Source organism: Nycticebus coucang, chromosome 2 (genome assembly GCF_027406575.1).
Source record: "Nycticebus coucang isolate mNycCou1 chromosome 2, mNycCou1.pri, whole genome shotgun sequence".
NCBI lineage: Eukaryota > Metazoa > Chordata > Mammalia > Primates > Lorisidae > Nycticebus > Nycticebus coucang.
In genome coordinates, this window is record NC_069781.1 from 156,409,476 (window position 1) to 156,434,312 (window position 24,837).

The 24,837-nt window shown below is 51.4% G+C and overlaps 2 protein-coding genes across 11 annotated transcripts in view; one reads left to right on the top strand and one right to left on the bottom strand.

The window, feature by feature from the left end:
- Positions 1-22,059, bottom strand: part of KIFC3 (kinesin family member C3) — a 37,686-nt gene extending 15,627 nt beyond the window's left edge. Inside the window, exons 1-5 of one of the 10 annotated variants that reach the window (XM_053602696.1) lie at positions 21,875-22,059; positions 17,726-17,942; positions 15,161-15,303; positions 11,251-11,389; positions 7,984-8,186 (exon numbers count right to left, since the gene is read on the bottom strand). In XM_053602696.1, the coding sequence (XP_053458671.1) occupies positions 7,984-8,186; positions 11,251-11,389; positions 15,161-15,303; positions 17,726-17,903 (663 nt within the window). In that variant the 5' untranslated portion in view covers positions 17,904-17,942; positions 21,875-22,059. Of the gene's footprint in view, positions 1-7,983; positions 8,187-8,806; positions 9,286-11,250; positions 11,390-15,160; positions 15,304-17,618; positions 17,943-21,874 lie in introns of those variants that run through there. The other 9 variants (XM_053602691.1, XM_053602683.1, XM_053602705.1 and 6 more) reach the window with 9 other exon arrangements.
- On the top strand, positions 18,101-21,510 carry LOC128560708 (uncharacterized). The gene is made up of 5 exons (XM_053554054.1): positions 18,101-18,152; positions 18,206-18,281; positions 18,579-18,696; positions 19,986-20,074; positions 20,635-21,510. The coding sequence occupies exons 1-5, from the start codon at positions 18,101-18,103 to the stop codon at positions 20,999-21,001; spliced, it is 702 nt and encodes a 233-aa protein (XP_053410029.1). The 3' UTR covers positions 21,002-21,510.
- Positions 22,060-24,837: the final 2,778 nt, after the last annotated feature.

The window sequence follows — 24,837 nt, forward strand, 5'->3', positions numbered from 1 at the left end:
CCTGTGGTCCCAGCTACTTGGGAGGCTCAGGCAAGAGAATCGCTTGGGCCCAAGAGTTTGAGGTTGCTGTGAGCAGTGGCGCCACAGCACTCTACTGAGGGCAACATAGTGGGACTCTGTCTCAAAACAAACAAACAAACAAACAAAAATAAATAAGGCTATCTCCTTGAGGTTGTCTTGAGGATTACAAGAGATGCTATAAAGCTGCTAGAACCAGGCCTATGAAGGCAGGAATTTTTGCCTGCTGTGTTCCCAGCCCCTAGACAGTGCCTGACACACAGTAAGTATTCAGTAGGAAAAACACTAAATGCATAGAGGCCAGGCAGAGCAAGGTCTATGGGTGAGGTTGGTAAGCAGAGCACGAGCAGGAGTGTGGATTGGGCTGTACTGAAGGTCACTCGGGTCTGCCCAATGCAGGAGCTGCCACCTGACTCCAGGCCGTGGGTACCACATCTTCTAATATTTTATGACGAAAACGAAGTCCAGATTTTTATGAGACTTTAATTAAGATCTAAAAACTGGCAACAATTTGATCTAAAAATCAAGCCAAGTAGAACGAGTAAATTCAGCAGAGTTGCAGGACATAAAATCAACACAAAAATCAACTGCATTTCTAAGGCCAACAATGAACAATCTAAAAAAAGAAATTAAGAAAGCAATTCTATTTATAATAGCATCAAACATGAATAAAATACTTAGGAATAAGCTTAATGAAAGAGGTTAAAGGTTTATACACTGAAAACTGCCAAATATTGCTGAAACAGGACAGGTGCAATAGCTGATGCCTGAATCCTAGGACTCTGGGAGGGCAATGTGAGTGGATTGCCTGAGCTCAGAAGCTCAAGACCAGCCTGAACAAGAGTGAGACTCCTATTTCTACTAAAAATAGAAAAAATTAGCCAGGTGTTGTGGTAGGCACCTGTAGTCCCAGCAACTCAGGAGGCTGAGGCAGGAGGATTGCTTAAGCCCAAGAGTTTGAGGTTGCTGTGAGCTATGATGGTGCCACAGTACTCTACCCATGGTGAAAGAGAATCTCTCTCTCTACATAGATATAGATATAGATGTATAGATATTGCTGAAATCAGTTAAAGAAGATACCAATAAATAGAAAGAAAACCCATATTTATAGATTAGAAGATTTAATATTAAGATACTACCCAAAGTGATCTACAGATTCAATGCGAACATCAATGACATTTTCTAAAGAAGTAGAAAAATCTATCCTAAAATTCATATGGAATCTCAAGGGACACCAAATAGCCAAAACAATCCTGAAAGAGAAGAATGAGTTGAAAGTCTCACATTTCCTGATTTCAAAACTTACTACATATGTACAGCAATCAAAGCATAAAAAAAGACAAACACGAATGAATAAAATAGAAAGCCCAGAAATAAACCCTTACATATATAGTCAAATGGTTTTCCATAAGAGTGCCAAAACGGTTCTATGGGGAAAGAATAGTCTTTTCAACAAATAGTGCTGGGAAAACTGGATGTCCCAGCACAAAAGAATGAAGTTAGATCCTTACTTTATACCATATACAAATAACCCAAAATGGATCAAAGACCTAAATATAAGAGCTAAAACTGTAAAGCTCTTAGAAGAAATATATAGGAGAAAACATTATGTTAAATTTGGTGAAGACTTTTTGGATGACACCAAAAGCAAAGGCAATAAAAGAAAAAAATAGGTACGTTGGGCTTCATCAAAATTTAAAACTTTTGTATATGACAAAGGACACAATATAAAAGGCAACCCATGAAAAAAAATCTGCAAATCATACATCTGATAAGGGGTTAATATCCATAATATATAAAGAACTCCTAAAATTCAACAACAAAAAGCCCAATTAAAGAATGAGCAAAGAACTTGAATATAAATTTCATCAAAGATACACCAATGGCCAATAAGTACACAAAAAGATGCTCAATAGCCAGGCGTTGTGGCGGGCGCCTGTAGTCCCAGCTACTCGGGAGGCTGAGGCAAGAGAATCGCTTAAGCCCAGGAGTTGGAGGTTGCTGTGAGCTGTGTGAGGCCACGGCACTCTACTGAGGGCCATAAAGTGAGACTCTGTTTCTACAAAAAAAAAAAAAAAAAAAAAGATGCTCAATATCACTCATCATTAGGAAAATGTAAATCAAAAACCACAGTGAGATACTACTTTATACCCATTAGGATGGCTATTATAAAAATAAAAATAACAAAGTAAGTGTTAGGACATGGGATCATTGCAACTCTATGGCATTCATTACTGGTGGGAATGTAAAATGATACAGCTGCTCTAAAAAACAGTATTTTGGCTCTTCAAAAAATCAAAAGTAAGGTTGGCGCCATAGCTCACACTTGTAATCCCAGTGCTTTGAGAGGGTAAGGCGGGAGGTTTGCTTGAGGCCAGTGGTTCAAGACTAGCCTGGGCAACATACCAAGACACCCATCTCTACAAAAAGGATAAAATTTAAAAATTAGCCTGGCATGGTGGTCCCTATAGTCCCAGCTACTCAGAAGGCTGGAGGATCACTTGAGCCCAGAAGTTCTAGATTACAGTGAGCTATGATCCTGCCATTGCACTCCAGCCTAGGTAACAGAGCAAGACCCTACCTATTAAAAAAAAAAAAAGAACAGAAAAAATTAATAAAATAAATTAAAAATAGAATTACCATATGAGCCATGCTTACTCATTGTGATAACCCCACACACACAAAAAAAGAACTACCACCATATGATTATGATTATATTCTGGGTATATAGTATGTACCCACAAGTAGAATTAGCAGATGAATGGATAAACAAAATGTAGTATACACATATAACGGAATATTTTTCAGCCTTACAAAGGCCATTTACTACTACCTATAAAAATGGTGGGGAGGGGAAGACATTTCGACACCTGCTACGATATAGCTGAACCTTGAGGACATTATGCTCAGTGAAATAAGCCAGTCATGAGACAAACGCTGCGTGACTCCACTTACAGGGGCACCTTAGAGTAGTCGGGCTCACAGAGACCCAGTAGAACGGCAGTGTGGTGGGAAGGGGGAAAGTGGAGGGTCCCATTATTATCCCCATTTTACAGGGAGCAAAACCATTTGATGGGACACAATTCCAGTTTGGGAAGCTGAAGAGTCCTGCAGATGAAGGGTGATGATGGGATGGCTGCACTACAATGTGCCACTGAAACTGACACTTAAAAATGTTTATGAGAGTAAATTTTGTTACATGTACTTTACCACTTTTATTATTTTATTTTTTTCAGACAGAGTCTCACTCTGTCACCCTCAGTAGAGTGCCATGGCATCATAACTCACAGCAACCTCAAACTCTTGGGCTCAAGAAGTCCTCTTGCCTCTCAAAGTGCCAGGATTACAGGCGTGAGCTACCATGCTCATTTAGCTTTTCTATTTTTAATAGAGACAGGTTCTCGCTATTGCTCAGGCTGGTCTCCAGCTCCTAAGCTCAGGCAGTACACCCACCTTGGCCTCCCACAGTGCTAGAATTACAGTTCTGAGCCACCATGACCAGCCCATCTCATTTTTTTTAATGGTGAAAAATTTATATTTGAGGGCAAGATCTAGTCTGTAGTTTCTGATGATTTTTTAAGGTGTCATGTTGAGGTGCAGTGGGTGGGGTAAGGGGGGTAGCCTGAGAAGAGGACACACTAGCAGGACCCTAGGAACCTTGGGCCCACGGCTTTAGGGTCACCCACAAGACAACAGGAGAGCTCAAGGCCAGCAGAGCATGTCCTAGGACTGATGCTACCCCCGTTGGGGAGAGTCGTCCCAAAGGCTGGGCCTCCTTTGGTCACCAAAGAAAGACCCTGTGACCGGGTCAGCTGTGTGCCCAGGGACTACAGACCTTTGACCTGAGTGTTCTCAGTGAGCACAAGCACCCCCTCCATGTGGCCTGAAAAGACCCTCCCTCACAGCCCCCACAAATAAGCCCAGATCCCAGAGGTGGTAACAGGAGCCCATTTCCCGAGTCAGCTTTGCCAGTGGGGCAGGGAGTTTCATGAGCTCATCACTTTGAATCCCCAGTTCTATGAGGTGGGTTCTATTATGTGATTATTATCCCCATTTTACAGGGAGCAAAACCAAGCTCTCTAGAGGTTAAGCCTTGGTTAAACAACTTACTGGAGGTCATCTGACCACTAAGGGGTACACATAGGATGGGAACTTGCATCTGACGGACCCTTGCAGAGCCCTCTCTCTTGACCACTAGGCCACAGGGCCTTCCAGAAGAACACTGTGAAAAGGCAGCCAGACAGAAGGAGAGTGTGGACAAGGCTGGAAACGAGGCACCATGGAAAGAAGGCAGAGCGCACCTCACGGGGGGCTTTTCTTAGAGAAGAGATGTTCAGAATACCAGGAAAGTCAAAGTCTGCATCGAGCCACGGTGACGCTGACAGGAAGGAAGGAGACCAGGGCATGTGGGGGTGACACCCCCCAAGGCACCACACTTTATTTAGAGATTGAGAAATGAAAGCCGGGAGAGGAGGTGACTTCCCCTAACTACGCAGCTAGTGCATGGCAGAGCCAGAACTCTTCCGGGTAATGACGATGGTGGCGGCAGTGACAACCCAATTACTCCCTGGGGATCAACTCATTGGATACTCTTTTAATGCCCATTTCATAGATGAGGAAACTGAAGTAAAGAGAGGTAATTAGCCCAAGGTCACATAGCTAATTAGTGGCAAGGTCAGAGTTTGAATCCAGCTACAGGCCCACAAGGCTGGCCACATCACCACAAGGTCAGACCTTCTAGAGAGTAGCTACAAAATAGCCAGGTGTTGTGGCGGTGCCTGTGGTCCCAGCTACTTGGGAGGCGGAGGCAGGAGACTCGCTTGAGCCCAGGAGTTGGAGGTTGCTGTGAGCTGTGACGCCATGGCACTCTACCCAGGGTGACAGCTTAAGGCTCTGTCTCAAAAAAAAAAAAAAAAAAAGAGAGTAGCTACAGAGAACAGGTGTAATCCCCTTAGAAAATTTCAGAAAAGAGTTGGCAGTCACAAAAATCCAAGGACAAATTGAGAGCAAAGACTAAACTATTCTGAATTTCTAAGTCATTGAGGGGTGGGGGTTTATCCTAAACGGGGAAGGAGAGCCGGGCCCAAAGCCAAGTAAAAAGGCTGGAAAGCTTCACCCTCAACTTCCCCTCTTTAAAAATAAGCAGATTTTGGCTCAGAGCCTGTAGCTCAGTGGCTAGGGCACCATCCACATACACCAGAGCTGGCAGGTTCAAATCCAGCCTAGGCCTACCAAAGAAGGACAACTCCAACACACACACACACACATACACCCCCCACCCCCCAAAAAATAGCCAGGCGTTGTGGTGGGCGCATCTAGTCCCTGTTACCTGGGAGGCTGAGGCAAAAGAATCACTTAAGCCCAAGAGTTTGAGATTGCTGTGAGCTGTGATGCCACAGCACTCTACACAGGGCAACATAGTGAGACTCTGTCTCAAAAAATAAAATAAAAATAAGTAGATTTTGTTAATTAAAGTAAAAGGTATTTTCAAAACCTTGTTTACAGTAACAAAGGCTACCTATACTATTTCATTTGTATGAAATGTTCCGAAAGGGCAAATCCATAAAAACAGAAAGCTGATGAAGGGCTGCCAGCAACCGCGGGAAGGGGATAATGGGGAATGGCTATCAGCAGGTCTTTGGGGTTGATGATGTTCTGATATCAGGTAGTGGTGGTTAAGTGCATGACCTTCTTGATACACTTACAACCACTGAACTGTCTCCCTTAAAGGAGTGAATTTTATGGTATATGAATGGTATCTCACTAAAGCTCTTTTTTCTTTTCCTTTTTTTATTTTTTTGAGACAGAGTCTTATTTTGTCGCCCTTGGTAGAGTGCCGTGGCGCCACAGCTCACAGCAACCTCAAACTCTTGGGCTTAAGCGATTCTCTTGCCTCAGGACTACAGGCGCCAACCACAACGCCCAGCTTTTTGTTGTTGTTGTAGTGGTCATTGCTGTTTTAGCTGCCTGGGGCGGGTTTCAACCTGCCACCCTTGGTATATGGGGTCGGTACCCTATCCACTGAGCCACAGGCACTGCCCACTAAAGCTCTTTTTTCAAAAAAAAAATATTTGAGAAATGAAGTGTCTGGGTGGCACCTGTGGCTCAGTGGGTAGGGCGCCCGCCCCATATACCAAGGGTGGCGGGTTTGAACCCAGCCCCGGCCAAACTGCAACAAAAAAATAGCCGGGCGTTGTGGCAGTGCCTATAGTTCCAGCAACTTGGGAGGCTGAGGCAAGAGAAACACCTAAGCCCAGGAGTTGGAGGTTGCTGTGAGCTATGATACTACCGCACTCTATCAAGGGTAACATAGTGAGACTCTGTCTCTAAAAGAAAGAAAAATAAGTGTCTGAAAAGCTTAAGCCAGGGGAGATGGACAAAGGAGGAGGTACTGCCAGGATCTTGCTTTAAGCCAGATACATGTCCCGCAGGGTGGGCCCTGGATACCCCCCCACAGCACTCTAACCATGACCCTCCTGCTGCCATAGTCCCTTTGCACTGGCCAGTCCTCAACTCAGTGTACTCCCCTCTGCTCTGTGCCAGACCTCAGCTCCAGCACTGCCTCTCGGTGATGCCATCTCTGACCCCCACTACAGGGTCACGGACCCTTGGACAAGTACTTGTGGCCCTGTGTGTGCCCCTCTGCACAGCCTACCTTATATGCCTGGGTGGGACAAATATCTGTCTCCCCTCTCAATAGAGCCTCCATAGGGATGGGGCCTGCTGTCCACCTGGGTATTCCCAATGCCCAGCTCAATGCCCAGAAAGAGATGCACTCTAACACCCAAGGCAGGCAGGTGGGCACTCAGCAGGCAGGAGGACTGCACAGCTGGCCTGGAGGAGCCCCCTGTTGGCAGGGCAGACAGGCCCAGAGACAGCCCAGGAAGGGGGAAGGGAATAGGAGATAGATACAGAGTGCGAGGGATGCCCAAGGAGGCCCACCCAACTCAGCAAGGGGCCGGGGGCAGGACAGGTATTCTTGAGAAGAGTGCACACGCGTAAGCAAGAAGAAATGCTGTACCTCAAAGTGCACACAGACAACCTGGGGCCGCTGAACTAGCCATAGGCCACAGCACCCAGTGATGTGCCATCAGGCAGGCAGTCCACATGTCTAGGTAACGTCTTTGCTGCCTCATGAGACAGAGAACGTGACTTGACCAGAAGGCAAAGCTATCAACAGCGATCCCTGGCCCCAGAGCTCAGAGACATGACAGCCGGGCCAAAGCACCAGCTTCAATATGGAGAGGATGTGGCTGACCAGGTTGGGGACCCTGGTAAGTGGGTGAGGCTCAAACACAGCCACAGACAGATGCTGAGTGGGAGAGAGCAAAGGGCCTGGGGTCCACACAAAACTGGGCAATGGGGAGGAGAGTGAAGCAGCCATGTGCACAAGAGGGCAGTGCCCAGCCCCACAGGGCAAGCAACTCACAGACGGGAGTATCCTCAAATGTCCTCCTGGACAGCCAACAAAGAAAATGACACTCACCAGCATGAACTCTGGCTCTCCCTGACTTCCAGAGGTTTGAGAGATCCCTGGCCCACACCCACTCAAGCCAGTCTCTGCCTTTAACAAGAAATCCAGAGAACAAGAAATGTCCTCCAGTCTCCTGTGGAGTGACTGCCCATTCAGGCTGCCTAGTCCAGGGCACCGTCAAAGATGGGGTGGACTCCGCACGGGCCTCAGGGCAGGAAGCCTCCCTGCACCTTGCTGTTCCACTCATGTCTACGTCACCCCTAGCAGGGTAGGTGCTGGCCTCAGTAACCACAAGAGGATGAAGCAAAAGGATGACCAGGATAGGAGGCCCAGGCCCCTGACTCTCAGCACTCCCCAAGCCAGGAGAAGAGATCCCACCTGTCTCCTCTTACTATGCCAGTGGCCTGGAGAAGCCAGGTGCCCAGGGCGACATCCTCTGACCTGCTCTGCAGTGGGCAGTGGCCTCTGCCTATCCCAGCTTCCCCAGGTACCTGGTTCTGCAGCTGGGTGGATGTGGCTTGCTGGTCACTGTCGCGGAGGGCCAGCCGCTCTTGTAGGATTGCCAGCTCCTCTTGAAGCTGGGCTTTCTCCTCCTGAAGCTGGGAGATGGCTTCGACCATCCTATGCACCATGGGGGCCGCACCTGGCGGCCCCGACAGGCTCGAGCACCTCCCGCTGCCAAAGAGCCTCCCACCTACGAGCAAAGCAGTGGCTGATGAGCAGGGCAGAGATCCCACGCTGGCTGGTGGAGGACAGGGGGTCCGACATGGTGGGGCAGGCCATCGGGTAGGGGGATGGTACAAGCGAAGGGCACAGGGCAGTGGTTGTGGGCTGGGGCGGCAGGATGAGCTAGCCGGGGCCTTTGGGGCGTATCTCAGAGGAAGCCACTTGGGCAGGCAGCTTCTAGGGAATGGAATGACCTGGATCAGAACTTAGGTAAACAATTTTCACTGACTACTCTCAAAGCATGTGCTCTAGGTCTCATGGGCTAGCCCTTCTCCAGGGCCATCCTGCAAGGAATCACAACTGAGAAAGACAAAGGGATTTCACCCCAGAAATCACTGTGCTTGTAGGAACAAGGTTTCTTTAAACCTCAAAGCCTCTCAAGAGTGTGTAAGAAAAGAGAGGGGCTCTCCAGCCTGCACGTGGAGAGGGGAGCCAGGAGAAGTGTGTGCATGTGTGAGGGACAGATGGACCAGGACACAGAAATGGACAGCACAGGGGCAGGAACGCAGCCAGGCCAACTCTGCTTACTCGCAAGGATGGTGAGGACCAGGCATAGGGACCACACAAGCACAGGACAGTGATAAATACCGAGCTGGGCAGGAACTCAGCTTGAGTCCTCCTCCTCCCATGGCCTTCCACTGTCCTGTCACCAGGAGCAAGAGAAAGACAGACAGATGGATGAAGGCAAAGACACAGAATCAAGGTCTGTGACCTGCCAGTGGGGTCTGGGTTGCTCATCACAGCTTGCTTCTCAGGCACTGAGAGTGGCCAGGTCTCTGCAGGCTGGGAGCTGGCACAGAGTTCAACAGAGAGAGCGAGTGACAGAGGAGGGGGAAGGGCAAGTGGGGCTGACTCCTCCCTCAGGCTGCTGACATGGAGGCCTGACAAAGTGTCCAAGAGCAAAGAATGAAGAGGGGTGTTGTATCTGCTGGCCAGAGAGCACCCCCCCCCCCCGCGCCCCCTCGGAGCCCCAGGGCACTGGACTTTCTCTCACTAGGTCCCTGGAATTCCCGGCCCTGTGCATGCTGTCGGGGCAGACAGCTGACAAACAAAGCCACCTGCATGTGAAGTTACACACACACATACACACCCCACCCCACCCCCCCAGCAGCCTTGACTGAGAGTGTGTCCACTACTCTGCAGGGATGCCAATGGCCTAGGCTGGCCAGGGGTGTGGGGACCTGCAGGCTGGGTGGGAGGAGGAGGGTTAAGTGGGCATGGCTAGGCTCCATGCTAAGAGGGCAGGAGACCCTCTGGAGAGCTGCAGCAGGGCAGTCCCAAGCTGGATGGTGACCCTGGCTGTGTGGCCTGCATGTGACACAGCATGCGCGTCACACAGAGCTGGCCAAGCTCCTGAGTCTGTTCTAGAGAGAGCAAGGTCAGACGGATGCTTCTAGGCCTGCACACAGGGCTGCTGTGAGCGGCATGTGACCAGCGTGGCCCTCAGCCCTTCGCAGACTGCTGTGGTGTGGCAGGGAATGCACTGGCCTCTGGCCCGAGAGCTGGTCCTGCCACTTGAGATACATGTGGGAGGGGGACGCAGGGTCTTCCCACAAGAAATGTGGACAACAAGCCCTGCCCAAGAGGAACCCAGAACTGTGGGTATGCATAGGTGTGGGTGCCTGTTACACAACCAGCCTCAGGGCTGAACTGAGACATCTGAGAGCCTGTCTTGTCCAGAGTACTGCCTGTGTCATGGGAGGCCACCCCCAGTGGGGCTCACCCTGACCCTGGCACCACCATGTGCAGGTACAGGGCAGCTGACAGGGGCCTGCAGGGTGCTTGTCGGGGGAGAAAAGATCTTCAAGAAGCCAAAGGTGGAGCAGCACCTGTGATTCAGTGAGTAGGGCGCTGACCCCATATACCAAGGGTAGCAGGTTCAAACCCAGCCCTGGCCAAACTGCAACAAAAAATAGCTGGGCACTGTGGCAGGTGCCTGTAGTCCCATCTGCTCGTGAGGCTGAGGTAAGAGAATTGCCTAAGCCCAGGAGCTGAGGTTGCTGTGAGCTGTGACGCCATAGCACTCTACTGAGGGTGCCAAGGGTGGTCAGAGTCCGGGGAAGACGGGAAGGAGAGGTGAGATCAAAGGGCACTTGGGTGCAAGGGACAGAACAGGTCCTCGTGCAAAACAAGCTGCAGGCCCAGGCTGGCTTGCTTTTAATTGGAACTGGCTTTCTCCCCTCAGAGCCTTGGAGGCCCACCTAATTGGCTGGACAACGTCCCCCTTCCCTGTCGGCCCACTCCTTAGCCAGGCCCTAATACCTGCTGTCAGACAGGAGTGTCCCAGGCCCAGATAGGCGAATATGACTCTGGTACAACATCAGAGAAGGAAGTGGCTCTTTCTATTCAACAAGTTCAGACACATAAATTAACCTTTTGGTGACAGACATTTATCCTCCACACATTGTTGGCCTTCCCCTGAGGCTCCTTGAGCATGCTCATGCCCAGTTATACTAGGGACCCTAGCATGGATCCAGGAGACTATGTACAAGGGCCTCAGGAGCCTTCTAGAAGCTGCTGCCTCTGGATGCCATGGCAGGGCTTGGCAAAGGAGAGCGGAACCACTGCCTCCTTGTTCTCATCCTCTAAGCAGGAGAATCAGAGCCCTGTGCTGGAGGCCTCCAGACCCCACCAGCTCAGGACAGGAGGGAGGACACCAGGCTTCTCTCTGCAGGCAGTGGCGTCGGTGAGGCTGCCACCCTCGCTCTGCTTTTGACAGGCACTGGGAAAAACAAAAAGTGGGGAAATTCAACGCCAGCCAGCACTGGCCAAGGCCTCTTATCACTGGGTGGGGCCTTGGTGGCTTTGGGAGGAGGATGGCACAGGAGAAGAAGGTTGTATACACAACACTGTCCTTGGATCCAGAAGCAGCAGGCTGGGGTCTCCGAGTGCCATCTAGGGCAGCCAGAATCTGGTTGGATTCCCTCCAGCAGGGCAGCACAGGATTTGGGGACAACTCAGACTCCACAGGAGCCTCCCTCCTACACTACCCTCACTAAGGTGTTCTGGGTCAGCAGGCAGACCTCCTTTACCTGTTTTCTCCACATTCATGGTGTCACCAGCTTCCTGGGCCTCCCGGTCCCGCCTGGGGGCCGGCGCCTGCCTCTTCAGGAGCTTCTCTTCTTTCGTCCCCTGACTCTTGTTCTTGCACCCCTTGTCCTGCAGGGCCTGCTGCCAAGACACAACCAGAAGCCTCAGTGACGGGGACTGTACTGGGGAGGGTATCCCTCAAGCCTGAGGATGGTATGCTCCTGAAGACGGGGAGGACCCCAGGGCCAGCAGGTCCAGTCCTTCACAGTGTGGGTAGGGATGATGAGGCCTGCCTGGGTCCGGAAAATAACATGCCCAATCCCACAGCAAGACGGCAGTGGCTGCTTCTTTCCCCACTCAGCAGCCAGAACTCTGCACCGGCAAAGGACTCTAAGTGCTCAGGTGAAGCCCAAGCCGTCTCTGGGAGCTCGAGGCAGGAGTTACCAGCAGAGCACCCTGCTTGCTTTAGACCCACAAACCCCACCACTCACAGGCAACTGTCCATCTCCTCACACACACATCAACCTCAGGGCAATTCCATCAAATGTCAGCTGCCACTACACAACAGAGAGGCCTAACATTTCATTCTGAACCAGTATTTAGTTGTTTTTTTTGGAGACAGAGTCTCACTATGTCACCCTCGGTAGAGTGCTGTGGCGTCATAGCTCACATCAAAATCAAACTCTTGGGCTTAAGCGACTCTCTTGCCTCAGCCTCCCAAGTAGCTGGGACTACAGGCACCCGCCACAACGCCTGGCTATTTGTTGCAGTTGTTATTGTTGTTTTAGCTGGCCCAGGCCGGGTTTGAACCTGCCACCCTCCGTGTATGTGGCTGGTGCCGTAACCACTGTGCTACGGGTGCTGAGCCTGGCATTTGAATTTTTAACCTTACAATCGTCAACAATATTTTGTTTTATTAATGTCAGAGGTTATCTGGGAAGAGGTTGCAGACAATTTTTGTCTTTGTACCCTCTAAATTCAAAGCAAAAAGACAAATGTTAGCTTTTAAAAATGTTCAGTCTGGAGGCGTGAAGACCTCACATAAGCCGTGTGGCTGTGGGCAACAATTCTCCTTCCTTGAAACTGCATTTCCCCCATTCTTAAAATGGAAACTACAATAACAGCACCGACTCCTGGAGCTTGTGTGAAGAGTACCTGAGATAAAGCAAATAACTCAGAAAGTGTCTGGCAAAGAGAAGAACTCAATAGAAGGTAGCCATTATCATTACATTATTCCAGTCATCTTCACTTTTTTTTCACTTTGATAATCAAAAACCCAATAAAGAGAACTGAAAAGATGAGAAAGTTAACATCGGCAGGCTGGTTAGTCTGCCAGCCACACCCTCCCTTCCCAACCCCACGTGCCACTGAAAGAGGGAGGGTGGTGAGTTCACCCCTTGGACCTGGGAAAGTTCCCGCCAACTTTATTTTGTCCCCTCCCTTCAACCAACTGCCACACCATCACGAGCAGGCTTGTCAGTGGCAGTGGCAAGGGCAGCAGCTGGAAGTTTCCATTTGCCGACCAGAGCAAAGGTTATGCTATTTCTAGCCTGCTGGCCAAGCCACAGGAAGGGCAGACGGGCGCCCGGGGGGTTGGGAATTTCTGGAGCACTTCAATGGGGAGCGTCTCAAGTTTTAATCACTGGACAAGGATGGGGGCTAGAGGAGTCACCAAGCCTACTGGGTCATCTCACTGTGCCTTGGCCCCAGAAGCACCTATAAATGTGACAGAGGTTTTGGGAGGCCCGGAAGGACGTGCTCATGGAAGCTGATTGCTGGCCCCAGCTTCTCAGAGATCCTCGGCAGATCTGCTGACCCCAGGTCTTGGCTGTAACCACAATCCAACACCCCATAATCAAAACTCAAGAACAGAGCCACCACCCAACTTGAGGGTTTCTGACTGCCGCCTCCCAATTTAACTACCAGTGGCTCAAGTCAGAGCAAACACTGGCTCCTCTGGTTTAACTGTTCTCTCACCAGATCAGCTATTCTCACAGACCTTTCTGATAAAGAAGGACCATTTGGTTCAGTTTTTAGATGAACCAACCACAGGAAAAGAGCCGAATAACACTTCGAAGCACAAGACTGTCCCCGGAGCAACATCAATCACAGGGCCCTTATTCAGACTGGGGCTAGGGGTGGGGGTGGGGGTCGTGTCACTCGGGTCAAGACTTAAGTCTGCACTAGACAGGACATGTGTGTTGGGAGGGCACGTGTGTTCCCTACAGCCCATCCTGCCCACCATCTGTAGAGGTTCTGTGCAAATGGAACTTTCAGAAAGGGCAGAATTGGTGTGCGTGCACATCAGGAGAACATGCGGGAATGATGGGCTCTCTCCCACCCAAGCTTTCTTGGGGAGGGCAAAGCATCCAGATAACTCTGGTACCTCATCCTCTGCCACTGGGGTTTATCAGCCCTGGCCTGGTTGTGTTCATACATTCATGATCATTTGGTTATGCTCTGCCACACTCTCACAGCCCTTTCTCTTCTTCACCTTCGCCTGTACCTAGCACAGCACTGTACATAGTGGGTACTTCACAAATACCTGCTGAACCAGTGTGGCCATTAAAAATGGGCAGAGGCCAAGCACGGTGGCTCACGCCTATAATCCCAGTGCTCTGGGAGGCCAAGGCAGGTGGATTGCCTGAACTTAGGAGTTTAACACCAGCCTAAGCAAAAGTGAGATCCCATCTCTACTAAAAACAGAAAAACCAGCCAGGCATCGTGGCAGGTGCCTATAATCCCAGCTACTCAGGAGGCTGAGGCAAGAGGATCCTTGAGCCCGAGTTTGAGATTGCAGTAAGCTATGGCACCAAGGCACTCTACCGAGGGCAACACAGTAAGACTTAAAAAATAAAAATGGACACAGTCTATGCTGCCCCGAATATACATACAACACTAACAGCTGCCAGAACACACAGGTATTTGTTGAGGAAATTCACTGCCATCAGAAACAATACAGAGGATTGGTTAAATAATAATTCATGGTAAACCCTATTGGAGAATATTATGCGGCCTTTTAAAAGAATGAGACAGATGAAGTAGTTATACAGGCAAAATAAATCGCTAAACACCAAACACTTCATAGTGCATTTCTCAAAGACAGCGAGCTACAAGAGGCATCAAATTGCCAGGTACTGTATCTCATCCCGTGTGAATTCTTTATACCATGTTATAAGGCTAATCGCGTTTAATGGTTCAGATCCCAGTTCACTGTGTGACCAGAAGCAAGTAACTTAACCTCTCTGAGCCTCCATAGCCACATCTACAAAGCTTTCCGGGCCCTACAGTCCTTCTTGATCCTTAGTAACCATGTCTTGAAACTGTTATGAGGATTATGAGGACTGATGGGAGATGTGATGCCTGGCACAAAGTCAGTGTTTGATAAATAGGAGCTGTGATTTCTGTTATTATTTCCCCAACCAAATATACATACGTATGTAAGTTCGTCTTTTTAAGGTCACTTGGTGATACTTGTAAGGGAAAAGAACCCAAGTTTTGGTGAAGCCCCTGTCTAGCTTTGGATTCTCACTTCCAATAAGAAAAGAGAAGTATTGCCCCCAAAGACTCATATGCCTGAGGGGGGATAAACAGCTACCCCCAAACCTTGCCTGTGCTCTCAATACCTTCTCTAGGCTCAGCTTATCTCAGCCAAGGCCCCACACTTCCCACTTCAACACCTCAGCCAGGATGTGGCTGAAAAGCTTCTGTCACCTCCTCTGAGATTTTCCCCTCGAGATAACTTAATAAAGCAAATTGCTCCAACCACACAGGCTCACAGGAGGATGGCTGCGAGGGGCTTGGCAGACAGGTACAAGGTGGGTCCCCAGCTCTCCTTTGGTGTTTCCTTCCTCCAGGAGCCTGGCAGGAACCTGTGCGCTGGAGCTCAGAGAACCAAGGCCCAGTACTTACCTGCACGGTCAGGTAGAGCCCGCGAGGGCTCCCGGGGCCAGTCCAGTCCACACTAAGTGCTCGGCACTGGGCTAGAGCTGGGCGAACTGCGCTCCGGGCACTGGAGTCCTCGTCACCACAGACCAGGGTGTCTTTTCCACGCCCTGCATCAGGATAGCAATAGGTGAGACACTCAGACCACTAGCCGGGGACCGCTGGCCAGGGCTGAGGCTCAGCTCAGCTCTCATACACTCCTGGCTAGGCCAGGCCCAGGCAGTCCCTGGAGGGTCTCACACGTCCTCACAGGCCTACCCTCTGCTCGGAGGGGCAGCCTGGCATCAGGCAGGGGCTACACCCCTTCCTTACCAAAGCCACTCCAAAATCCTCATCCAGAAGGGGCTCAAGACCCCACCAGGGGCTCTCCTCTCCTCACGGTGGCTTTTGGGGCTGGCACTTGCTCAACAGAGCAACAGAAGGAAGCCCATGCCAACCAGCTGGCACAAAGCTTTGAGGAGGTACACGGCGGCTGCAGCTTCATTACTCCGGCTGCCTCTAGGTGGCAATTTCTCCCCTGCCTTCATTAAGACCAAACCTATGCTGGGTGGCCCGCTCTCTGCTATCTCCCCACATGCCTCTTACACACCACCTCCCTCACCAGTGGGGAAGAGGGTAGACCCTGGCGTGGATGCCCCATTCACCTGCCCCCACACCTTGCAGGGCTGGGTGGGGGACAGAGGCTACTGCAGAGCTACTAGCCTGGGACATAACAATATCCTGAGTGCTAGCCGCTGGGCCAAGTGCTTTCCAGGCCCTACAGTCCTTGATCCTCAGTGTACTTGTCAGTAAAATGGGGATAACCAACCAACCTTACAGCCCTGTGGTGAGGATGAAATGGCAGGAGACACAGAAAATGCCCACACAGTGCCAGGCACCCAGAATGCGCCCATAGTATGGGCCGTTAGGACCACAATTGCAATCAGTTCCTCACAACTACCCAGGGAGCAGAGGCACAAGGTGAGTCCCCAGCTCTCCTGCAGTGCTGCCTGATATAGACAAACTGAAAGACCAGGAACATTAACCATGTGTGCCCAGGGTCACCTGGAGCCAGTATTCAAATCCCAAGTGCTAACTGACCCTCTGCCAGCCTACCCCTCTCAGGGTGGCAATAATGAGGCTGGGATGGGGTAATCAGAGGGGCCTAGTGGCAGCTGAGTTGACTGAGACCGTACTCAGGGCCAGGCACTGTACTTGTGTCTCACACACAGGATTTCATGTGACTTTTGTCTTAAGTGGATAAAAGTCTGTATGGTCATGAAATTTTCAAAATATTTATTAGACCCACATTTATGTAGTGGATCATAAAATTTTCAGTAACTAGCTTAGGTGATTATTTTCTTTTTCACATTTTCCTGTGGGTTTTCATCTTGTTTTCCAAAGGAAAATAGTGTTTTACCAGGAAAGCAATACTCACATTACATTTGTAACCCTTAGGACAACCCTGTAAGATACGGACCATCCTCTGCCCCTTTCAGACAACTGGGTCTACCTGACCCAAAAGCCTGAGCTTTCCCCAGAGGCCCCCAGTGTCCTCCCCAGCCTGGCTGTGCTGTTCAGGGCACAACTAGCCCTAGGCAACAACAGAAGCACAGACTTTGGAAGGCATCACTCTGGCTGCCACTGACAGCACAGGTGTAGTGGGAGAGAGTAAACGGCCAGGAGTTTGCCATGTACCCTCTCTGGGTCTCAGTGTCCACTTCTGTATATCAAGGGCCTTGGACCTAATGGCCCAGAGGACTCTGCTAGCTCTGACAGGCTGGTAGTCTAAGCCACTGTGCCCATAGGTCAGGAGCAACTAAGGCACCTTGCGTGGCCCTGTCCCCCAACATCACCAGGGCAACCTGTGCATGCTAAGCCAGAGAAAGAAAGGGGCATGGCAGCTCCTTAGACCCAACCAAGAGTCCAGCCCCACCAGGAATCAGAGCAGCGCCTCACTTCTCAAGTTCATGGCACCAGGGGACATGACCTAGAAAGGCAAGGTGGTGCTGACAGCAGTCTCAGGGACAGTAGGGGCCCAGACTCTGGGACCCCCTCACAGCCCACCTTCTGTCAGGAGCTCTACAGAAGCACCTAAGACAGAGCACATGGCACCTAAGCCCGGCAGCGCTCCAAGCATTCTCCACTGGCTCCTCAGGAGTCCAGGGACCAGCCCAGGTGGGATCAAGTGTCAGTGGCGGTAGGGGCGCCAACCTCTTCACCTACCTTGTTTACCAGCCTCAGGCACAGACAGGCGAGCCCTATAAGCTCCCGGCAGCCCACAGGGAGCACCAAGTTGCCCCCTGCTCTCTGTCCTGTGTTAAAGTTTAACCCGCTTCCCAGATGCCTCGGTCCAGACAGGGGCGCGGGGAAGGAGCACCCGGCGGGACAGACGCTCCACTCCACGCCCGCCCGGGCTCTGGGCTGCCGGTTACCCTGTAATTACCTGACAGCTCTGACCGGGTTTAGGAACTGGTGAGAAACCTCAGTCTCATCTCTGGTATCTGGAGGAAGGAAGGGAAATAAAGAGGCATTTTAAAAATGCGGACTCACCAGTTCTCAACCTCCCCGGGCCGGTGTGTGGGAAAGGGCGGGCGGCCGGGCTGGCTGGGGCTGGGGCTGGGGCGGGGCGAGCCATCCCCGGCGCGGGCTCACGGGCCCGGCCCACTCTCCACAGGCCCCGCAGCGAGGGCGTGGCTCCCAGGTTCCACGTCCTGCGAGAGGGGACCATGGCCCGGGGCTCAGCAGCCTCCTCTGGGCGCCGGGCAGCCTGCAGAAAGAACAAGGGGAGACCAACTTGACTGACTGGCACCTCGGGGCAGACCCGCGATCTAGAAGGACACCCATTACCCAGGGGGACAGCCCCAGCTGCAGTGGTCCCCAAGGAGCCTCAGGGTCACAGGATGAGACAAGGTCTGCCCCCATTTGATGGTGTTTGTTACACAACCGGGAGGCCCAGAAGTGGGCAAGGAGCACACAGGTGTGTCCACAGTGCCGTGTGGAGACCCAGCACCTGAGCCCTTCCTCCCTGAGCCTGGCAGCATGAAGACATTCCAGGTCACAGTCCCACATGGAGGAAATGCCACAAGTCAGCCGTACCTCCACCTCGGTAAGTCTAATCCTTTTTCTTTGAGACATCTTATTTTTCTAATTGCACTTAACCACAGGTTTAACCCTCAGGCTTCAGGCTCCTCTACCCCAGTTCTGCCCGCCAAACAGCTAATGCTCTGAATGCGAAGGTTTCACTGAAGGAGGGACACAGCCAGTCCTCTTAAAGCCAGCTCATTCCTGTGCTTGCCTGGCCCTCACTCTATGCCTAGAGAGTGGCAGCCACACTAGGTGTTGAGATAAAAGCTGCACTCGACCTGCATTTAATAATTACACATAAATATCTACTGTCTTCCAGGCACTTGCTAGGGGTCCCCTTTGATCAGGAAAGATGTGGTCTCAAAGCTCCCCGGCAGAAGGGAGATAAAGACTTCAGAACACGCTCACAATCTGATCAGGATTCAGGGAGGCGGGAGGTATGTGCCAGGCACCAGGTGGCCTGGAGATATAGGGGTGGGCACTCGTTGGGGATAGAAAACCCCACAGGTCCCTCATGAACTGAACAATTGAACAGAGTTTGAGCATCCACTGCCCAAGTCTTCAGTGAGGACCTACTCTGTGCAAAATTCCCTCAAGGAGCATTTAAGGTAATCAAGCTACTGTCCCATGCTCAGACAGTGCTGCCATTTATAGAAGAAGCGAAGTCAGCTTAGAGAGGTAATGTGAGGTTTGCTTCTGGGTTTGATTGAGTTGGGGGCACCCAAGGGACCCCAGCTACCTGGGCTGCAGAGGACTATCCCCATCCCACGTATAGCTAAGTGAATGGTATCCACCTCATGGCCCATATGGCTCCCTGACGGCAGGGCTCAGGGCACATTCATCTGTGAGCCCTACAGCAGCCAGGCTGGAGGTGTACCTATGCCAGGTCTTCTGGGATGGCTTTGCTGAGTGAACGCCTTGAAACAAACGCACACAAAAGCTTGGAATGCAGCCCAGAAGAGGCATCAAGGCTGGACACTGAGAATCAGAGCTAAACAGGACCACTGATGCCAGGTGGGGAGGCAATCACTAAAAGCTAAGCAAGAGGAGAGACAGCCAGGTGAGGAGAGAGATCACTATGAGGGGTAGGAACCTGGAGAAGGAAGGTCAGAGGTGGCATGGGTGCTAGGCACATGCAGAGTCCTCAAAAGTGACCAGAGAGTGGGGTAGAAGGGAGAGCATCCTCAGCTCCCAAGGAGCCATTCCACACAGATAAGGACAACTGGAAGAGGCTGAGACAGACAGAAAGCTCGGGCGGCTCTCAGAGGGAGAAGGGCAGAAAGCCTGGGAGGCTCAAGGAGTGGAGCAGGAGCTGAAGGAAGCAGCACTTCCTTCTGTTCAGGGAAGTTTGGCCAGGATGCTACAGGGAGGAAGTGGTGTTTAGAACAGGGGAGATCTAAGCATGTTGGGGAGACTGAGGGGTAGGAATAACTAAAGCACTGAGAGGCAAAAAAGAATCAAGAGAAGGAGCTGACTAGGAGATCTGGGGTCTGATGCTTGTAGAACCCAGCCCTGGCAGAACCCAGGCTCCTAGCCAGGGGGTGGTGGCCTCTTCCTTCTTTGACTGAAAAAGACAACTAGGAAAATGAGGGGGCTCCTGGGTGGTTTTACTAGGACAGGAACAGGAAAGGACAGGGCAGAAGCTAACTGAGATATGTGGGCCAGCACTGAGGAAATTAAGATGGACCGATGTGGCAGGGAAGAGACTAATCATCCTCCTCTTCAGGCTGTCTGGCACACAACCAACCCTGCAGGGCAGCTGCCCATTGGGCAAAGGAGAAGAAAGGTCTATCCGCTCACTCGGCTGCTGGAAAGGTGAGATGGTGCAGGGCATTGAACGCTGACTACATGGTTGAGGGAGAAGACTTTTGGGGAGATTGGCTAAGTTTAAGGGGCAGGGACAGAAGGAGATAATATTTCTGTGACTATCACGAAAGGAAGTCTGGGAGGCAGCCAGGAAAATGTCAGGAAGAAAGAGGGTGTGTGCTAGATCCCAAAAAGGAAAAAGCAGCTGAATTTAGCAGTCAGGGGGAGTGAGGTCAAAGGTATCAATGAATCTCAAATAAGTCAGGGGTTCTAGGTCAAGAAAGAGGCACTCTCTCACTCCTCATTTGCACGGGCATTTGATACCAGACTTGATGTCCTGGGACCTCTACCAACCCAGGATTTCGGTAATAGAGCAGAAAACCTGGCTCTACTACTAGATGTGTGACCTTAGGAGAATTACTCTGCCTCTCTGTTCCTCATTATCTCCATCTATAACATGGGGAGACCACCACCTTATAGGATTAAGTGTAAAGATTAGATGATGCATGTTCTATAAAGTGTTCAGAACAATACTAGCACATGCCAAGAGCTCGAGAATTATTTTTCAGGGACTTCATCCCAGCGGTGGATGAATGCAGAGGGGCTGGAGAAAGAAGAGGTACAGAAGAGAGAACTGCAGCTCACTCCCCCCATACCCTAAACCAGGGATATTGCAGAGTTCGGGGGACAGACTTGACAGCTTCCCAGAGATCGCTGCTAGAGGCGGGCCTTCGTCCCCCTAGGAGAGAAGGCAGAAGGTTGGGAATGTTGGACAGGAGCCAGGACCTCCCTTGCACATTTTCACACAACCTGGGTCTTCCCGAGCAACCTGGGTTTCAAATCCTCTGCTCCCTGATGCCATATAAAACAGCAGAACTCATTGTCCTTGTCCCACTAAAGTTCAAGTCACTGCAAATACAGGGCCCAATATTCTAAGACTGCATTCCTAGCAAATGACTCTCCCTGGCCAAGGAGACAGCTACTTTATCAAGGGCATGGGGAGTATGTGGGTCTGGGCAAGAATAGTGCTCACCCAGACTGAGCTCCAGGCAGAGGGAAAGCCAGGGAAAGTAAAAGCCCAGGAATAACCACAACCCCCAACCTTGAGACAGATGTGCTGGGGGAGAAGGTGAAGAGTGGCAAATGGCACTTAAGAATTTCAATACAGCTTCCTCTTTAAAATCTCCCAGGCCCAGGCCCTTCACTGCACCAGCCAGAGTTCTGCTCTAACTGGCACTGTGAGGCTGAAGGGGGTGGCTTCTGGCTTCATCCTCCCTTCTGAGACACCTCCTCCCCACCCAGCTATGGCTGTCAATGGCCCAATTCCTCCCTGGCCAAGGCCCTCCCTTCCTAACCTCAGGGCTGGCACACCCCATCCCTGGCCCAGACAGGGAGAAGATGAACTGCCCAAGGGACATGGTGGAAGGAACCGAGAAACAGCAGCCTTCAAGGGAATTCCGGGGGGGGGGGGAGGCGAGGGGGGGAAAGGGGGGAGACCCCTGCAATAGGGGGGTGGGACTGATTGACACTCCGAGGTAGGTAGGATCTGTGCTTCCTCAGAACGATCCTGGGGCTGCTGGGATCCCAGAGGGCACGCTGCCCATGCCTTGCTCGCTGCAAGGTCCTCGGCTCCGATGGAACGGCGCCAGGAGGACCTCGCGGGGCTTAGTCTCAGGGGCGGGCCCTCCTCGCGCCCCAGCAGGTCCGGGAAGAGGGGTCCCACTGCCAGGGTAGGTCGGACGTAACGCCCATGACCGGCAGGGCCCGAACACCCAGTCCACCCCCGAGCCCGCTCGGGCCACGACTCACCCGCCTAGCCGAGGCAGGATCCCAGCGTCGCCGCAGCGCCCGGCAGCACCCGGCCCGGCCCGCCGGCGGGAGGCAGCTCCAAGCTGCCGCCGCCTCCTCGGCCCGACCGCTTCCCCCCTCCCGCACACTTTCCACAGGAAATGATTAACTCGGGCCGCGGCGCGTTCCCATGGCAACCGGCTCCGACCCAGCGGGGGGCGGCGTGCACGCCGCTTCCACGCGCACGCGCCGACCCCTCCCGCACACCCGCTCGCGCTCACACTCACACACTGGGCCGCCCCACACAGCAACACGCGGACACACGTGTTCGTGCGTTCCCGATCAGGCTCTCACACTACTCCACGCCAGCACACAGGCTTGCACACACGACCCTACACCAGGTAAACCACGTGTGCTTCTGCACAGCCTCAGACCCGAGTGCAAAACTTGGACACACTGCAGCGGCCCCCGTACACTTCGCACACGGGTGCTTATACACTCTGCGAATTTTCTTCCCATTCCAGCACATTCCACACCTATGCTCTTACGGGCATCCACACACCTTCCCATGTTCCCACACGCGCTGGTGCACACGCACTCACACTGCTATGCGGGGGGCGCACTCTCTCCTGCTCTGGCACCAACCTAGGCCAGGCTGCTTCCCCAGCCGCAGCCCTTCTGCTCCCACCTCCCAGCCCACCCCAGCCAAAGAACATCTCCAGAGCCAAAAAGCTGCTTGGGGTCTTTTAAGGTAAAATATTCCTTGAAGCTCCAGTGAAGATGCAGATGGCACAGGAGCTCCGGGCCTGGCCCAAAGGCCCTTCTCACAAGGCGCCCAGAGCCTCAGAAGCCGCTGGAGGAGGCCAGGGGGCGGGCCAGAAGAGACAGATGACCGGAGGAGCCACTGTGTTCTTTGTCTCCCAAACAGAGGCAGCATTTTATTCCACAGCCAGCAGCAATACCCACCCCCCCACCCCCCCACCACCACCCAGAAGAGGAGAAAGCAAGCACTTCGAAGCCAGCTGAGGGTTCCAAAGATGACCTGAGATGGGCGGGGCACTCTGCCCCTTCCTGCTTGGCAGGGAATGGCCCAGGAGGAGCCCGAGCACAGGGAAGTCCGGAGGGGGGAGTGCAGTCCATGTGGATGTGGGTTCTATCTCCTGCTGCTGCCTGCATGCTGGGCTGGCAGTCAAGAATCTTGACCAGAGACAGAGCCAAGGGCCTGGGCTTCAGATTGTTCCAGACGCCAGACCAGGCCAGTCACAGACCCCCACCTAGAAGTAGACTCATTCATGTGTGCTTTATTTTCTAACTGAGATTCCTGACTGAAGGCCCAATAGAGGGTAAATGTCACTCTCGTGGAAACAGTCCCTGGAATTAAATTTCTAGCCAAGATCCCAGAGAACCCTCCCAGTGAGAAAGAGAAAACTGTAAGAGATACCTTCTCGGAATCCCCCTGCCCTCCAAACAGCAGTGGTAGGGTGGCTGCAACTTTGGATGAAGGTGAATTTCTCTAGATTTTTGACTATATTATCTCCTCCCTTTGTTATAGTCTCTATTACTTGATGGGAGGGGGTTGGGGAGATGGGCAGGGTGCCTGTCTTTAAAGTCCTGATATAAAACCAGAGGATTTGTCTTACTTGGGAGTTGGTACATTGACATTAACTGCAGGTTCCCTCTGACAAAGCCAAAGCTAGATTTAAAAATTCATAACATTTGTTGTTCCTTTCTCTAATTACAAAAGTAATAGATATTCATTGTAACTGTAATCCCACCCATTGGAAATAAATGCTGCCAACACTTTTACAGTCTTTTTTTTGTCTATGCCCATAATAGATACCATTTATTCGAAGCTAACACTGTGCCAAGGACTGCACTAAGCTCTTTATAAACATAATCTCAACCCTGAATGCCCTCTGAGTTGGGAACCATCATATCAGGAAAGGAAACTGAGCCTCAAAAAGTCCATTCACGAACCTAGTATGTGATGGAGCTGAGCTGTGAGCCTAACAGGTGTGTGTGTATACACACATACACACAAACACACAGTACTTAATCTACATAGTTTATTAAGATGAAAAATCTAGATAGAGTTTACAAAGATCTACATAGATTTATTAAGACCAAAGCACTAGGCCCAGCACAGTGCTCACACCTGTAATCCTAGCTCTCTGGGAGGCCGAGGCAGGTGGATTACTTGAGCCTGGAAGTTAGAGACCAGTCTGAGCAAAGTGAGAATCCATCTCTATTAAAAAAACAGAAAAACTAGCAGGGCATGGTGGCTCATGCCTATAGTCAAAGCTACTCAAGAGGCTGAGGCAAGAGGATCTCTTGAACCCAAGAGTTTGAGGTTGCTGTGACCTTTGATGCCAGGGCACTGTACCCAGGGCGACAGAGTGAAACTCTTGTTTCCAAAAAAAAAAAAAAAAATTAAAGTACCAGTGAAGGAAAAAAAATTGAGGCTTAAAGGAGACAGTTTTGGATTTCTAGCAAAACTGACATGAAATGTAAAAACTAATTGTTTCATGATTGTCAGTATTTAAGAATGCACAATCTCACCAGGACTACATACTGACTCCAAGGTCATTTTTAGGCCAGAAACCTCACTGATGGTTTTTTGTGAAGGCTGCCACCTCTCCCTGGCCACAGGCAAGGTGGAGGATTTGCCGATATCTGGCCATCCCAACACTGAGGTCCTGAGCCCATGAGCAAGGACACTTGAGTTCAGCCTTGGGCCTTCCTGCCCATTTGTGTGCAAAGGCATAGCTATCTCAGAGACAGCCAACAAAAGGCAGTGGCCAGCATACTGCAAATCCTTACCCACGTCCACCCTATCCCCAGGCAGGGATCAGCAGTGGTGTCTTCTTCATGCTCAAAGGGCCTGAAATCCCTTACCTCCCAGGCATCTATCAGACAGATACTCAAGGATTCAGCCCAAGAGTTCTCCCCAAAGGAAGGAAAGAGGGGGGAAAAAAGCCAGATTG

Bases quoted from the DNA above. Each gene is read 5' to 3' on its own strand.
- LOC128560708 (XM_053554054.1), top strand. From the start codon at position 18,101: ATGGTGTTTGTTACACAACCGGGAGGCCCAGAAGTGGGCAAGGAGCAC. The intron at 18,282-18,578 runs GTAAGTCTAATC...ACTGTCTTCCAG, and splicing joins TCAGCCGTACCTCCACCTCG to GCACTTGCTAGGGGTCCCCT. The intron at 20,075-20,634 runs GTGAGATGGTGC...ATTATTTTTCAG, and splicing joins CTCACTCGGCTGCTGGAAAG to GGACTTCATCCCAGCGGTGG.